Below are 15170 nucleotides of genomic sequence, written 5' to 3'. Positions count from 1 at the left end.
CACAAAGAACAGAAGACTTTACAACTCCAATGACATCTGGTGGAGTTTGCAGGCTTAGTTTAAAAGAAAACGAACTTTCCTTGCCAATATTGTCCATACTATTCTGTCAAAATGAGCATTCTCTGGAGAAGTAACAGTTGGGTGAGGAATTCCACAAATTTGTAAGTATACACTGCATGTCACTTCAGCCCACAAAGAACTGAAAATTTAGAGAAATATATTTATGTGATCTTACAGAGCATGATGACTAGAAGCCGAGCTATGCTTTCTTGTCACATGCTTGCATTTTTCCCACTGGGCCTCCGACAATGGCACTGGAAGAAAGGAATGCACAGTTTAGCCTTTTCTTTTAGAAAAGGTGAGGAATACCTTCTGCACTGCTCGAATACTATTGCTGTCTTAGAACTCCTTTTTATGTGGGGAAACATGACTGAACAACCAGGTGTTTCTTTATCACCTCTTTCAGTTTTCTTCTTATTGGAAAGATTTGCTTCTCCTCATGTAAAAGCTCTTTTGAAATAAATACTCTGACATTTTCAACATGATAGTAAGTGTCCTCTCCTTCCTACTTTCCCTAAATTTCTTAAGTATTAATTATTTCATATTATTTAATTTTGTATCTACCTATTTTTACTTCTTGGTCAAATTTAAACAATAGCATATAAGCTTTTCAGAAAGTGCAACTCTACATATTGCACACTTTTGCATTAAATGTATTCATGCTCCGACTGGGCTGTTTCTTGACTAAAATAAAGGAACAAGAACTTCGTATAACTAAAAAAACCTAAAAATCTGCATTTACCAATTCTTCATTTAGCAAATTCAGCACTCTATTTAAAAAGAAAATTGAAGCATGAGCTTTACACAGAAATAGTAGCTTAAATTGTTTGGTAATTTCTGAAGCCAGTGGCAAAATATTTAGCAAACCTAATACTGAATTACAATTATTTTTTAACAATTAAAATATTCATAAGCCATATTTAAATTACCTCATTAAAGTATTTTATTCCACCTTTTTTTGTGAAATATTTGCCACAAAGTGTATATTTTCGTACAGCTCTGCCATCAGAATCATCCCCAAGCAGGCAGAGCACGTGAATCTTTTTAAAATCAATTTTAAAATATAAAATTGGCTACTTGATGCATACTCAAAATTAACACAAAGTACAAAATACGCATTTAACTCCAAAAGCCTCAGAAGAACTTGCATGCAATTACTCATAAATAAATTGAATTGGGGTACATACAGCATATAATGCTATTCTACAACAAGCCATTAAAAACTATGTATTAAAACTACAAAAGTATATTAAATTGTGTATATAATACCACAGTATCAACCTTATCTCGACCATATTTAAGACAGGAGAAGACAACTTACGGGTACGATTCTGCAAGCTGCTGAGCTATTTTATAGGCTGTGGGGTCTCTGTCTAGGGCATATACTGTAATGTCACTGGCTTTCTCTAGCAGAGCTCTAGTATGACCTCCGGCTCCAAACGTCATATCAAGGAAACACTGTTGAGTAAGAAAGACAACACCATTACCTTAGAATAGAAAAGTGATAAACCAACGGTTGATTTAAAGCTTCGTTTGCTAATCCCTGTCACACGCTGGAGGAAAACATACCATTCAATATGGTCACAATACATTTTTGGAAATATTTTGTGCAGAATTACAATCATGTCAGCGTAATCTTTTTAGGGGTTGTGACTCCCCTGCCAATACTTCCAGAACAAAAGGACAATCATTTGGTACAACCAACTGGAGCTTCATACTCTTCCCATTACTCAGAATGTAATCCTGAGTTTAGAGGAAAGCCACTTGTTTGACTGCTTTGTTTGGACTTGCTCAATTTGAGGCATACAAAGATATACAGGACATGGGACTACAGGAAGCAATCAGCACCACCTACTTTGTAAGAATGTGTCTAAAAGGAAGGCTGCTGGATTTGTGTATCAATTAAAAAAATGACAGTATCATAGCTTTATATCACAGATCAAAGTGGGATGGCAGCGCAGGCACATATATATCCTCATTGGGACTAACCTAACTACCACAGAAAATAGAAGTTTTCAAGACACAGTACCATTGATTTTGGTTTCTCTGTGCAAGGACAAAGCTATTTATTTAGGTTACTAAGATACAATGAAGCCCAATCCTGCTGTATCTTCTCTACCACCATTACATGTGTTAATTAGATACAGAATAGCATAGGAATAGCCACCTTAACAACAATCCCATTTCAATTGCTGATGTGACATACTCTATGGGCTAAAGTTACACTTTTTGATAAATAATGTATATTTCCATGCTTCTGAGGAATACTTACTGCCCATGAACATATACCACGTCCATTTTTTGGATACTCAAACTAAGACAGGAAGATTTTTAGTAATACCAGGCAGACACAGCCATCCTCTCCAGTCTTCTGGAGTAAAACTAAAGACACGTTCAAGGAACTTTGAATGTCCTCTGACTAAAACATACATAGGTACAGATTCAGCACAAGTTGAGTAAAACTGGGCATTAAAATTCCTCTAGCACGTCTCTCGGAACTCAAAGTTCCTGAAAATAAATGGAAATTTTACATAACTGCCATCAAAAACTTCACAAAAAAACCCAGGAAAGACTTTCTATCTCATACTTGAGAAGGGTGATGGGGTCATCAAATTTCACACAGAGATAAGGTGACTTCAAAAGCCTGGTTAACTCCCAGCCACATCACAGAGGAGAACATCTGGAGCAAATGGTTTGCTAGCAAAGAGGGAAGACTGAGCATCTGGTGTGCAGCAGGTCCCAACACGAGAAGGGAAGGAAGAAGCAGAAGGGCAGCTGAGAAGACTCTGGAAAGGTGAACACTGCTCTCCTAATGGCTCTGCAGTTTCTGTAGACTCCTTCTAGAGAGGTTTCTGTAGTCCATTTGACCAACAGGCTGACAGGGAGGCTTTGCTCCTGAGACTTTCCTAAGAAACAGTAACTTGGGACACAGTCAACCACCTTGAACCAAGGCGAGTTGGGCTACGATTCCACTATCAGGAGAAACACAAGAATATTAGCTACAACTTCATGCTGTTTTAAGTTTTTTTTTTTTTTAATCTGTAAAACAGCAGCACTGTTTCTTGAAGCTGCCCCATGCACCTTCCTCCTGTCATGGTCTCGCAGCTGAAACCAGGACACCTTCTTTGGCCTGACAACACTGGCACTTAACTGCTTAAACATCAAGAATTATCTTGTTGACAGAAATAACTGGCTCTTCACTTAGCAATGCAGAGCTTCTATGACTGCAATTCCACTTAGGAAAGATTTCCTTTTCAAATTACTAAGAAAGTTTCTATACTCTAGGGAAAACATACTGGCATTTAGAAAGAAACAGTGTTTTGGGGTTTTTTTTATTGTTTTATGACAGCGTATTTAAACCAAATTAGAAATGCAACCTGTCCTGGTTTTCAGCTGGGATAGAGTTCATTTTCTTCCTAGTAGCTGGTATAGCGCTGTGCTTTGGATTTTAGTATGAGAATAATATCGATAGCACGCTGATGTTTTAGTTGTTGCTAAGCAGTGCTTACACTGGTCAAGGGCTTTTCAGCTTCCCATGCCCTGCCGGGTGCACAAGAAGCTGGGAGGGGGCACAGCCAAGACAGTTGATCCAAACTGGCCCAAGGGCTATTCCATACCATATGGCCTCATGCTCAGTATAGAAACTGGGGGGAGTTGGCCGGGGGGCAGCGGTCGCTGCTCGGGGACTGGCTGGGCATCGGTCGGTGGGTGCTGAGCGGTTGTATCACTTGTTTTTCCCTGGGTTTTGTTCCTCTCTCGCTCTTGTTGTTTCCTTTCTCATTACAATTTATTATTATTATTATTATTATTTTGTTGTTGTTCCAATTATTAAACTGTTCTTATCACAACCCACGAGTCTTCTTACTTCTGCTCTTCCGATTCTCTCCCCCATCCCACCTGGGGGGAGGGTGGGCGAGCGGCTGTGCGGTACTTAATTGCAGACTGGGGCTAAACCACAACACAACCAAACATCATCGTCTCTAGTTTCTGCATCTCTGAATTCCTATAACTCTTTCCTCTCAGTCGATTTAACTGACCTCTGTTGACTAGGAGGAAATTGGACTCCATGCAAGCTAAACTAAACTAGAAGAACAGATTCTCCATATCCTTCAATATGAATACCTGGGTTTTGGGTTTATTTTTCACTTCTCAAATTATTTTTGGATATGAAACAGTTTTTGAAGACCACTTATCAAGCACAATCATATTCAATAAAAATTAATGTGAACTAAACTTATTTACAAAAATTATACACTCCAAAGCCAAGCACCTTGTAAGGGAAACTTTGTAACTTATCCCTTGAAAGAATTAAAATTCAACCACAAAGTCCCTTTGGATAAAAATGGAAATTCAAAAGCAGTGAAGAACAGATTGAAGACAGACCAAAATATTTTTCCAGATACAGTTTTTAGAAAACATAAATAAAGGCTTTTCAAATGGAAAACCCATAATAATAAAACTGAATATTTATGAAACTAATAATCCACCTCTACTGTGGCTAAAAGTAAGTGAAAATTATGATCCTTTATGATATTTAGATTGTCATGATTTAATTTCTTTGTGTTGTTCATCATGCTTCCTAAGCCTATGCTCTAGAAGCAGAACTTTCCTATAATATTTTACAAAGTTCATGGAGGAAAACAAATTTAGTTGGCTCATCTTCCAATATTAAATTGCACCATTCATATGAAGAAATAGAGAACTGACAAAGGTTGTTTTTTTTTTGTAAGCAGCATGTATAAGGAAGTTATGTTACAGCAATATAATATCCATACTATATAAATGCTCCCACAATCTATTTAAGCATTCTGATTTATCTTCTGCCATAACAAAAACAAAAGTATATTTGCTGAAACCAATTTGATAAGCACAAAACAAACAGTCAGAAAAGTGTGGGTATTATTTAAAACATAACTAGCCACAAGAATTTAGCTAGGTTTTGAAAATACTTGCATACATTAAAAACTCCAAGCTACTGAAAACATTTATTTTGTCTGTAAGTTCTCACATTATCACTGTTGATCAGACTCAGAGAACCTCTCTTATGATAGAGGGTTCATTTAGTATGGGTTTGGTTTTTTTTTCCCCACTGTTACTTGTACTGTTACAAGTAACTGTTACAAGTACTGTTACTTGTACTATCCTTGTAAAAATCCAATACTGGCTATTGAATGGGATATTAAACTAATTACTAAAAATTTGTCTTACCTCTCAAATGAAAATTAATATAAAAGTGTAATTGTTAACTCTACATTTAGCTTAGAGAAATGCAAAAATTAACATGAATTCTAGAAAATATACAAAATCTCTTAAATTACTCTTACCATTTCTAAGAGATATCTGATATTCTTTGATTTCCACTCAAGTTATTTCCATTTAATCCTTACCAGAAGTAATGTACTCAAGCAATAAACAGATCTTTCACTTTTATCTTCTATTTCTGTAGAAAAATCCCTTTAGAAAAATGTGAAGGAACAACAGAAAATTAAAACCACCTTTTTATTTCTTGCATAGGATTAAGCCACTCAGGAATGTACTCAAACTTGGTCACAAGAGTCTGAAGTGTCATTTAGGATTGCACTTATTTTGCAGCAACTCAAAACAATCAAATCCAATTTGAATTATATCATAATTCCTCTTGGAAAAAATAGGATTAATCAACATGAGTAACATCATCTGGATTGCATTTGATTGTTTTGTTTAATAAAAAAAAACAAAAAAATGCTCTTATTTGATATCATAGCTAGAAATCTAGCACTAAAATTTTTGAAAACCTCAACATTGCCTTTCCTGAAACAGATCTACAATGTTGGCAGGAAGAGTCAGGAAAGGCATAGGAAGTGCTAGAAGTAAGCAGCTACTTACTTTAAAACAAAATTTTAGAACAATAATTTTATTTCACTTAAACTCTAATGAAGTTCCAGAAAATATTCTTTCTTCACCAATGGGTTTAGCAATTTGCTTATTTCTTGTACATCTGTTCTTTTTCTAAAGATGTAACTCTTCTTTGGTGATCTCTAAAAAGTATTACACAGATTTGACCCTTTCTGCCTTTCTCTCACGAACACTTCCATACGATGGAGAAGGTCCTTTGTTTCATCAAGTCTGAATAGCAGAAAGTGAAAAGATGAGTTAGGGACCTTTTTGGCCAAGCATATATCCAGACAATTTTGCAATTTAAGCAATATTTAATACTGTTTTGTTTGGGGTTTTTTTTCCCCCCAAATGACTTTTTGAAGATCTTGTGGCTCATTCAAGAATATTTGTATTTGTTATTTTGCTTAACAGTCTCACCTTTCCTCACACACATCTGCCTCTACTTTCACTAATTTTAAATTTGATAAGCCCCTATACATGCTAAATATTAATGAACCACACAGATCTTATAAATAAACCAAAAATTAATACTAGCAGTGCAAAGGAGAGAAGAAGGGAGAGGATAAGGTTCATTGTACCATGACATAGCGACAAGCTCTTAATATTGTGACAGCACCTAGTAGCTTTAGTTAAGAATTCATGCAAGCGTTCACTGTGACTAAACACATGATCACCAAATTATATTGCCTTTTTTGAAAAAAAAAAAAAAAAACAAAAAAAAAAAAAAACAACACAAACTAACCAAACCTTTAAGCAACAGTAGACAACACTAACATGATCTTTAAATCAGGAGCACTACATAGAAGAGGATACAGCTCTGATTCAAGCAGAAGTGACTGCAGGACTGAACACACAGTGCTGGATAAAATACTGCATCACCAGCATTAATGGAATAGGCTAAAGCACTTTTGGCGTCCTAGCCAACCTAATGAAGGCTACATTAAGTACATTTTGGCATAACTTTTTAAGGTAAATAAAGATCTTCCGTGGATATTCTTTGAACTGCACAGATACATATGCCTAAATTAGCAAGCAAGAACTCATGCAGATGCCTCATAATGTAGCTGTTCCACTGAAAAGCAACATTTTGCATCTAGAAGCTAAAAAAAAAAATGTATCACCTTAAGTTATCAAATAAAATAATCTTATTATTAACACAAGTATTTTGGAGCATTGATCGGATTTGAAATTAATCACTGTACTATACTGCTTCATAATACGCTTTTTATATATTCCATTCATCTTTCATGCCTGAAATAAAAGAAAGATGCTTCATTTTTTTCTTCCTCTTTCTTTCTTGCCTAGTGGTTTTTAATCAAATAAAATTAAATGACATTTTATCCTTCTGGTCCTATAAATACCGGAAAAGATTATTACATGAATTCCTCCTGCAGTGACTCATCGTTCCACTGTTAAGTTATGATAGCCCCATCAGAGCTCCCCTCGGGAATTTTATAATCAGTTTGTGACTGTACGTTTTAGAAACCATTTGGCTCTTTCACGACATACAGATAGCAACAAACAAAAACTTTATAGCCTTCATTTTACAACTACCTCTAAGTTAGTTATAGAGATACAAAGAGTTCATCTTCTTCATTTTTGTATACAAGACTTTGTATACAAGCTATCTCCTCATAAATACCTTTTAAGCACTTCATTTTACTGTGACTGAAGTCATCTATAATTCCACTTATTATGTTCCGCATCTAATAAAGTTTACTCCACAATACCTGACAGCCTTTGCAATTAGTTTTCCTTTACTGTGTAACAAAATGAGATTGCAGAACTGATACAAAATTGAAAATCAAACACGGCATACATAAATTAAAACTACACGAGACTTACTTTAAAAATATGTAAAATACAAGTCTTCCCACTAGTTCCAGTAATTTCTAGTCTCTGCTTTCTTTCTTTTTTAAAAGCAAGAACTTTGTCATGTTCTGAAAGTCATTTGCTCCTTTAGATGTACAACTTTATTTTCTGCTACTGACCTTAATTCTTTCAAGCACTTCACGGTGATCAGCTGATCTTTCACAAAATGTTTCTTCTTTCTCTTGCAACCCTGACAATCTCAAAAAGGACTCTGACAAATTGTACTGAATATCCAAGACATCAGGAGTTGGAATACAGTACATGAGTACTATGCCAAAGGCTATTCTATCCCGGGTATCAGTTCTTCATGAGCAATCTCTCTCTTCCATCACTGACCACATGACAGACTTCTGCTGTTTACCTTTTGGTCTAGACAAACTTGGGTCTCACCTTGTTCACACTTAGAGGATACCAAAACACCATTATTTTGCTATGATTAACTGGTACAGATAAGGCATTCTCCATTGCTCTTTTCAACAGGTAACAGGAATTTCTTCTAAAAAATGGAGAGCCTTTTGTTCCCAAAAAAATGACCTTGCACTGCATTATTTTTTTCTTTAACCCCCAGACCTGTTCATGCATTTTGTCTATTTAAAAAAAAAAAAAATCTGTCCTCTACTGATAGTGACCATCCTCTCTGCCTTCAGCAAGTGTTATCACCTGAACCGTCTTAGCACCAAGTTCACTGAAGACTTACACATGCTCACAGAAGGGACAACCATACAATTATTCCCCTCTGATGCTCCTGTATCATAATGTTGGCATTTTTCCGTTCTTGTCTGAAGAAATTTTTCTTTAAGTGGCAGTCATTCAAGTGTAGCAGGATAATGTACTGAGCAGAACATTTTGCAGTATCCTTCAGAGTACATTTGTTGGAGTATCCTCCTCAGAAATTAAATGCTCATAACGCTCAAACAGCATAAGCGAATCACTTGGAAGATAATGAAGACAGCTATCATGTCAGTCAAACATGGCCAGTCATGGAACGACAAACTGATATTACATATATTACAATGCATGACCTCTATACAATGTAGAGGTAACTCAACTTTGCCATTTGCAATATATGTATCAAAAATGGTTCCGATGTAGTTTTAAGAGGAAAATGTTACTCACTAGTAATCCAAAAGAAGGGAAGAGAATCCTACTTAATTAGTCACCTCTTTTAGCTAATAGGAAGGACAGACTTCCTGATGTGCAAAAAGGCAAGTCAAGAGTAGTGCTGTTTTCAGAATAGAAAACAATACGAATGCAAAGTTTAAAACATGAGCAAAACAAGAAAAATTAACTTGGAAAAGATACACACTTCCCCAGTACCATATCAATATTATATATGAATATAATATTTTAACTGTGATACATGCCTGCTGGAGGTCTTTCCACCCAGAACTGGACTTCACAAACAATGAACTAGAATCACAGAACTTTCCTGTGGGAGGTAGAGAAACCAAATATATCCACAATCCCTGCTGCCACAGCTGAGACCACAGCCCCAGTCCCAACAGTCCCTCACCCTCCATGTTCCATCTTCCAGAAGAAAAATCAGGACTTAGAGTAACAGTTTAAAAATTAGTATCTTTTCAGTGCTTGCATAATGTATTTGTTTTGAAAGTACAGGGCACTCTTTCTACTTTTTACAGGCTTGAAACAAAAAATACCAAAATACCGATTTATTTGAAACAAACTTTGCAAAGAAAAAGGGAAGAACAACTATCAGCATCCAAGCTATGCTACCTAACTTTTCAGCTCATTAGAAGAAAATAAAATGCCTGGTATCTACTGCTTGAGGAAAGAAAAATAAAATGGAGAAAGAGTCTTTCATGCAATTGAGACATCAAACATCAAAATAACAGTAATTTTTCTTGACATATTGTTATACTGGATATTCTAAAAAAATATAAGTTCACAGAAATAAATGGTTATGTGATGAGAGCAATGACATATTTGTACGCTACTAAAGCCACCATCCACTAGTGTATTACAAGCCAATCACGACTAGGTCACAGAGCTTCTCTTTGCTTTCACCAATCTTTCTTAGTGGGATGACAAGCCAACATTTGTCACAATAATACAGTTTCCCCATTTGAAAGAGTGCTAGTGTTTTCTTGTAAATGCAAAGAAGGTCAAACTACTAGTATGCTTGTATTTTGAACCAAGATGCTTGTTAAGGCTAACAATAAATATTTAATTTATTACTGCATTGCCAGGCACTGTTGGTAGGTATCTAAGTACTTACTCTTATTTTATTTGTATCTATTCGATCGCTTTTTGGAAAAAAAAAATCCCAGGAACAGAAAAGTAATATCATAAACAAAATAATCAACACACTGCAAGACTTTTTTTGCCTCTTCATTCTCCTGGTGTTTCTATGATGAGTCATGTTCTCTAAACTTGTTGTCTGAATTTCCTTGTTATTCACAACAGAAATTGTTCATTGTCACAACACAACTTGTTTTCCACTCTGCTTTATTTTTCAAATATCAACTCTAAGTGTATTAAAGTATAAATATATCTGACCTCTTGTTCAAACATCTTGAATTTGCCACAGCTTACCGTTTTCATACACTGAACTATTTCATATACATGTAAGGAGAATAACAAACTCAGTTGAAGTGGGGAGCAGTGACAAGGAATTCTATAAGAATCTTTTTCTAGCAGTGATTTTTTTTTTTTTCAAGGAATAAATAGCTGATCTGCTGTATGCTTTTATTACCGCATTTTTCACAACTAATCACTGCAAAGGTATGAATTAATATAGACATTTCAAAAATAATTACTGGAGTAAATGCTTCTTGAATAAAGCATATAGACTATTGTTTGGGCACATATTTTAAGGTCCACAATGGGAAGAGGCAGAGTCTCTTCTCAGTTCCTTAGTCTTTTCTTTCCCTTCTGTAAAGCTCAAAATCGAAAATGAATGCTCAGTGCTGGCCTTTGTTAATACCAACATCACTGAACCTATAGTTTCAATAAACACAGACAGAAAATTCATCAAAAGTAAAAATCTAAAAAGTGATGATAAGACCAAGGAAAATTATATTCAAACATATTTCCTTCCAAGCTTCTAAGAGTAGGGATTCTGTTAAACTACAACACGAAACAGAACTTACTCATACTACGGAAGAGGATGGTGACCCACCAAAGAGACTTCAAATCGTATTCCAGCCAACAGGCTGGACTGAGAATGCCCAAGATCCTAAATGGGCTTCTGTTAGGAGCTAGTGGCAAACGCTGCTTTAAGAAGGCAACCTTCCCAAAACCACAGCTCACTCCACATCCACCCTCTACACAGTTTTATAACAAATGTTAAGATTGGTATGCATGGAGAAGGAATGGGAACCTCTGGGTGTGAACACATCAGTTCTGACCCCCAGAGACTATCAATAAGAATACAGCTAGTGCACGCATAAATATGTGTACATAGACAAGTTGCTAACAGCAGGAAGAACTACCATTTGAAAAATTACAGTGTTTAACAAAACAACTTAAAAATATTAATCTTGGAACTGTTCTGATGTGCAGTGTCCTTCTTCCCAGCTAATAGTAGTAACTGATGAGAACAAATGAATATGGCTCATCCTATTCCAACTCATTTTCTGAATTTCAATAGAAGACCAATTACAACTTCAGTGTATGAGCAAGTGTTTTTCATCCCAAAATACATCTGGTCAGTATGACAGAAGAAGGGAGAAAAGGCTCTGTTGTTTTGAAATCTAGAATACTTACCAGAATTAAGTTACAAACACTTCATTCAAGCCTTTTCAACAGCTATTCTGACATTCTTCCGGATACAATAAAAAAGTATCAGGGCTGGCATACTGTTGAGGTTTTTCTTCAATTCCACTTCATTTTTACTTCTTCAAAATGCTTTACTATATGAGATTACCACACACCTTAGAAAACCAGGAATTTATAGGCATATTCAAGTGCCTTAAAATTAAGATAACTGTCCAAGTGGATCAAGAAACAAAAATGTCTTCAGAAAATACAAAAAAATCTATCCTAATTGAAATAAACTTCTCATGTTGCAACATGCAGCAATATACTACACAATAATTTTAGAAACACAAAAATATTATGATTTTCTTTTCTAATGCTCTTTTTAATGTACAGGAGATATATATATAAAGTTCAGAGCGCCTTTACAGATTACCTTTCTTTGGAACAGGTACATGCACACCAATGAACAGTAAAAAAATGCCATTCAATAATTTTATATAATACATAGTAATGATAAAACTAGCTTTCTAAGCCAATAAAGGATAATTATATACTAATCCATTCTGTCCAAATTAATTTACAATCACCTCCAAAAACTGAAGTTAACACTTTTGTTTCACGAACATTAAACTGTGTACAAATATGCATTCTACACTGTACAATGAAAACTAATTCAGGTAGCAGAAGCCAGACAACCATGTACCATGGAGCTCTAAAAGTTAGTTTGCCCCAGTGCCTTCACATGGCAAGGAGTTAGTTCCATATAAACCAGTTAAGCTATTTCTGGGACCAATGCAATTTAAAGTATTCCCGTGCTACCAAAACCACATACTTGTTACAGACTGTGATTTTTAATCAACAGAAAAAATAATTATTCTGAGATGACATTATGCTCTAATTCAGATGTTCTCATAAGAAACTGAATGAATGGAAAAAACACTATTCTGTGCAGCAAAGCACTTTAGAAGAAAGCAAAAAAATGCTAGTTTTTTTTTTTTATACCAGTATCTGATCCATACCTCATTTGCTACTGAAATTGTTCACCAACAGGACATAAACAGTACACTTCTCCTACCCTTTTTCTCCATGTCACCTCCTAAGCATGCACAACTCAAGCCTAGTATAAAGATTTCCACAAACTGTTAATTTTGAATCAAATTTTGGCAGTAGAGATTATCCCATACAGCTCTCAAAAGACAATCATGTTAAAATAGTTTTGATATGCTGAATACAGTAATTGAAAAGGCAAGCTAACCATATTTTTCTATTCTGTAATTGTTTTTTACATTACAGAAAAAAAAAAAAACATTTCTCCTAAACATTTGTCACATATTCAACATTCACACTTCTTAAAGCACTTGTCTTTAATCCACTTAATCTTCTTTCCCACGTGGACTGTGACCCTTCTCAAAGAAATTTTAAGATTAGCTTTTGCAATTTATAGGAAAACTTCTAACATGAGCCTCAAAGATGTTAGTTGAGGTACATGCAGAAAATCTTTGTGTTCTGCACCTCATCACTTTTGAAGCCACATGTCAACATCTGTTGGAGTAGTTCTGACTGATCATGTTCATGACAAAATCTAATGGAAAAGTGAAATTTAGGACTGTCTTTTCTTAACACACGTTCTGAACAACACAGTCCAGAAAGTGATAATAACCAGCAGGAAGCTAAAATTTAATTTTGTAATAACTTAAAAGACACTATTAAGGTATAACTTTGTCAGAGACAAAACGGAAGTAATTTCAATCTCTCTACAGAGTTTATTTCAGGTATTATTTTGCATTTTAAGTTATTCTTACAATTATTTCTGAACAAATTTTTATGATCATTGTGTGCAGCAAATAAAACAATATAGTTCAAAAGGAAAACAATATAGTTCAAAAGGAAAACAATATAGTTCAAAAGGAAAACAATATAGTTCAAAAGGAAAACAATATAGTTCAAAAGGAACTTTGAACTATTTGCTTTAGGTCACTGTGAACATATTTATGTAAGAATAAAAATGAAAAGCGTTTCTGTAAAAACTTATTTAAATTGACATTTACAAACAAAAAACCCAAACCTATTAATTGCAGTGCCATTGCAAAGTCACACACAGGTAAAGTCACTTACACCAGCTCAGTTACACAGAACAATCCAAAATGTCGGTGTTGACTTTGGAACACCTTATTATGGTAACAAACAATCTATTTAAAAGAGACTAATGGAAGTAGGATCACTTTTCGTCTGAAAGACATATGGAGTCTTTTTCCTGCCAACTGAAGTTCATGGCTGGACTCAATTTACAACTCTGATCGGACTAACATGCTTAAAAATCTACTGTGTGTAGAAATCTCACTAACGTTCTCCTATCATTAGATAATTACATAACTTTGTAACATTATAAATAATAATAATTGTTAACAGTCCTTCTGCTAATTGTACCATTATATGAAAATAAGTTAATGTAAATATATGCTCAACTTGGTTTTGAGTATACCACAGTAATAAATAAAAAACACCACCAAACCAACCAACCAAACAAAAAACCCATATCAAAAACCATGGCATTATGCAGAAGAAAAAATCTCCTTGAAAAACAATGTATTTTTATTGTTCACCTTTGTCTGAAGAGTAAATACAAGATCATAAATTGTACACAGCCACCAATGCAACTACACTATGAATGAAAGTTGTTGTTAAGAAGAGTAACTTACCTTCAACACCAAAAAAATCTACTCATTCGAACTCATTTAAAGAGTTTTCTATTAATAGTATTATTTCATATAATATTCCCTACTGATTAAGTAATGAATATTTCAAAAAAAGTTACACGTTTTCAACTACATTTCAAATATATTATTCTTCTCTAAGAGGAAGTAAAAAGGCAGTGATCTGACAATAATCTCTCATTTGTTTTTAACATTATTCATGCAATAAGTTTATAACATTTTTTCCAATAACCAACTCCACAAATTCTCTTCTCTCCTTCTCTGAGCTACTCCTTAATTTCATTCTTTGTAAGTCACACCTGAACATATTAAAAATAGGTTTCTGAAACTCACCATCCAAAGGTGAAAGTTTTAATTATCTATGCAGAAACCCAAAGTAACATGGTATTTGTGATCTCTTAGGAAAGGTTAGCCCCCAAACATCATGAAGCACTACGTTTTCTACGAAGTATGTAACAGAAGTTCCATTTCATAAGAAAGGTTTAAGAAAAAACCAAACCAAAACAAAAAACCCAACCATAATATTCCATATACTCCCTCCCCAGACAAATCCACACCACTACGGTGGTGGATAAAACTGCAAACACGTGATACACATTTAAACACTCTGAACAATGTTATCATGTAACTGAAGTCTTTGTCACAGTATGCATTCAGAAAAGACCATGATGTTTGTCCTACCACCTTGGTCCTTTCATTTTTCATTTCCAGTTATTTCAATTGTGCAAAATTGAAGTGCTTTGGGTTGTTTTGATTTTTTTAACACACACACACACACACACACACACTCGCTCTCCATGGAATCAGGCAGAAGGAAATCAATGTGATTAACAGAATTAATTCTGTTCTTTAGGACACTGAAGCTCAGCTGGTTTGCAAATGAAACATTATATACTCTACAGCTATTTCTCTTCACTTTTTAAAAAA

General features: G+C 34.8%; 1 protein-coding gene across 3 annotated transcripts in view; it reads right to left on the bottom strand.

Moving 5' to 3' along the window:
* The window catches only part of METTL15 (methyltransferase 15, mitochondrial 12S rRNA N4-cytidine), a 100178-nt gene that overhangs the window by 56540 nt on the left and 28468 nt on the right, over positions 1 to 15170 (bottom strand). For all 3 annotated transcript variants that reach the window (XM_075502043.1, XM_075502042.1, XM_075502044.1), the window contains exon 3: positions 1382 to 1518. In XM_075502043.1, coding sequence (XP_075358158.1) covers positions 1382 to 1518 — 137 coding nt within the window. The remainder of the gene's footprint in view (positions 1 to 1381; positions 1519 to 15170) is intronic.

This window comes from Mycteria americana, chromosome 5 (genome assembly GCF_035582795.1).
Source record: "Mycteria americana isolate JAX WOST 10 ecotype Jacksonville Zoo and Gardens chromosome 5, USCA_MyAme_1.0, whole genome shotgun sequence".
NCBI lineage: Eukaryota > Metazoa > Chordata > Aves > Ciconiiformes > Ciconiidae > Mycteria > Mycteria americana.
This window is presented reverse-complemented; position numbering and strand designations above follow the sequence as displayed.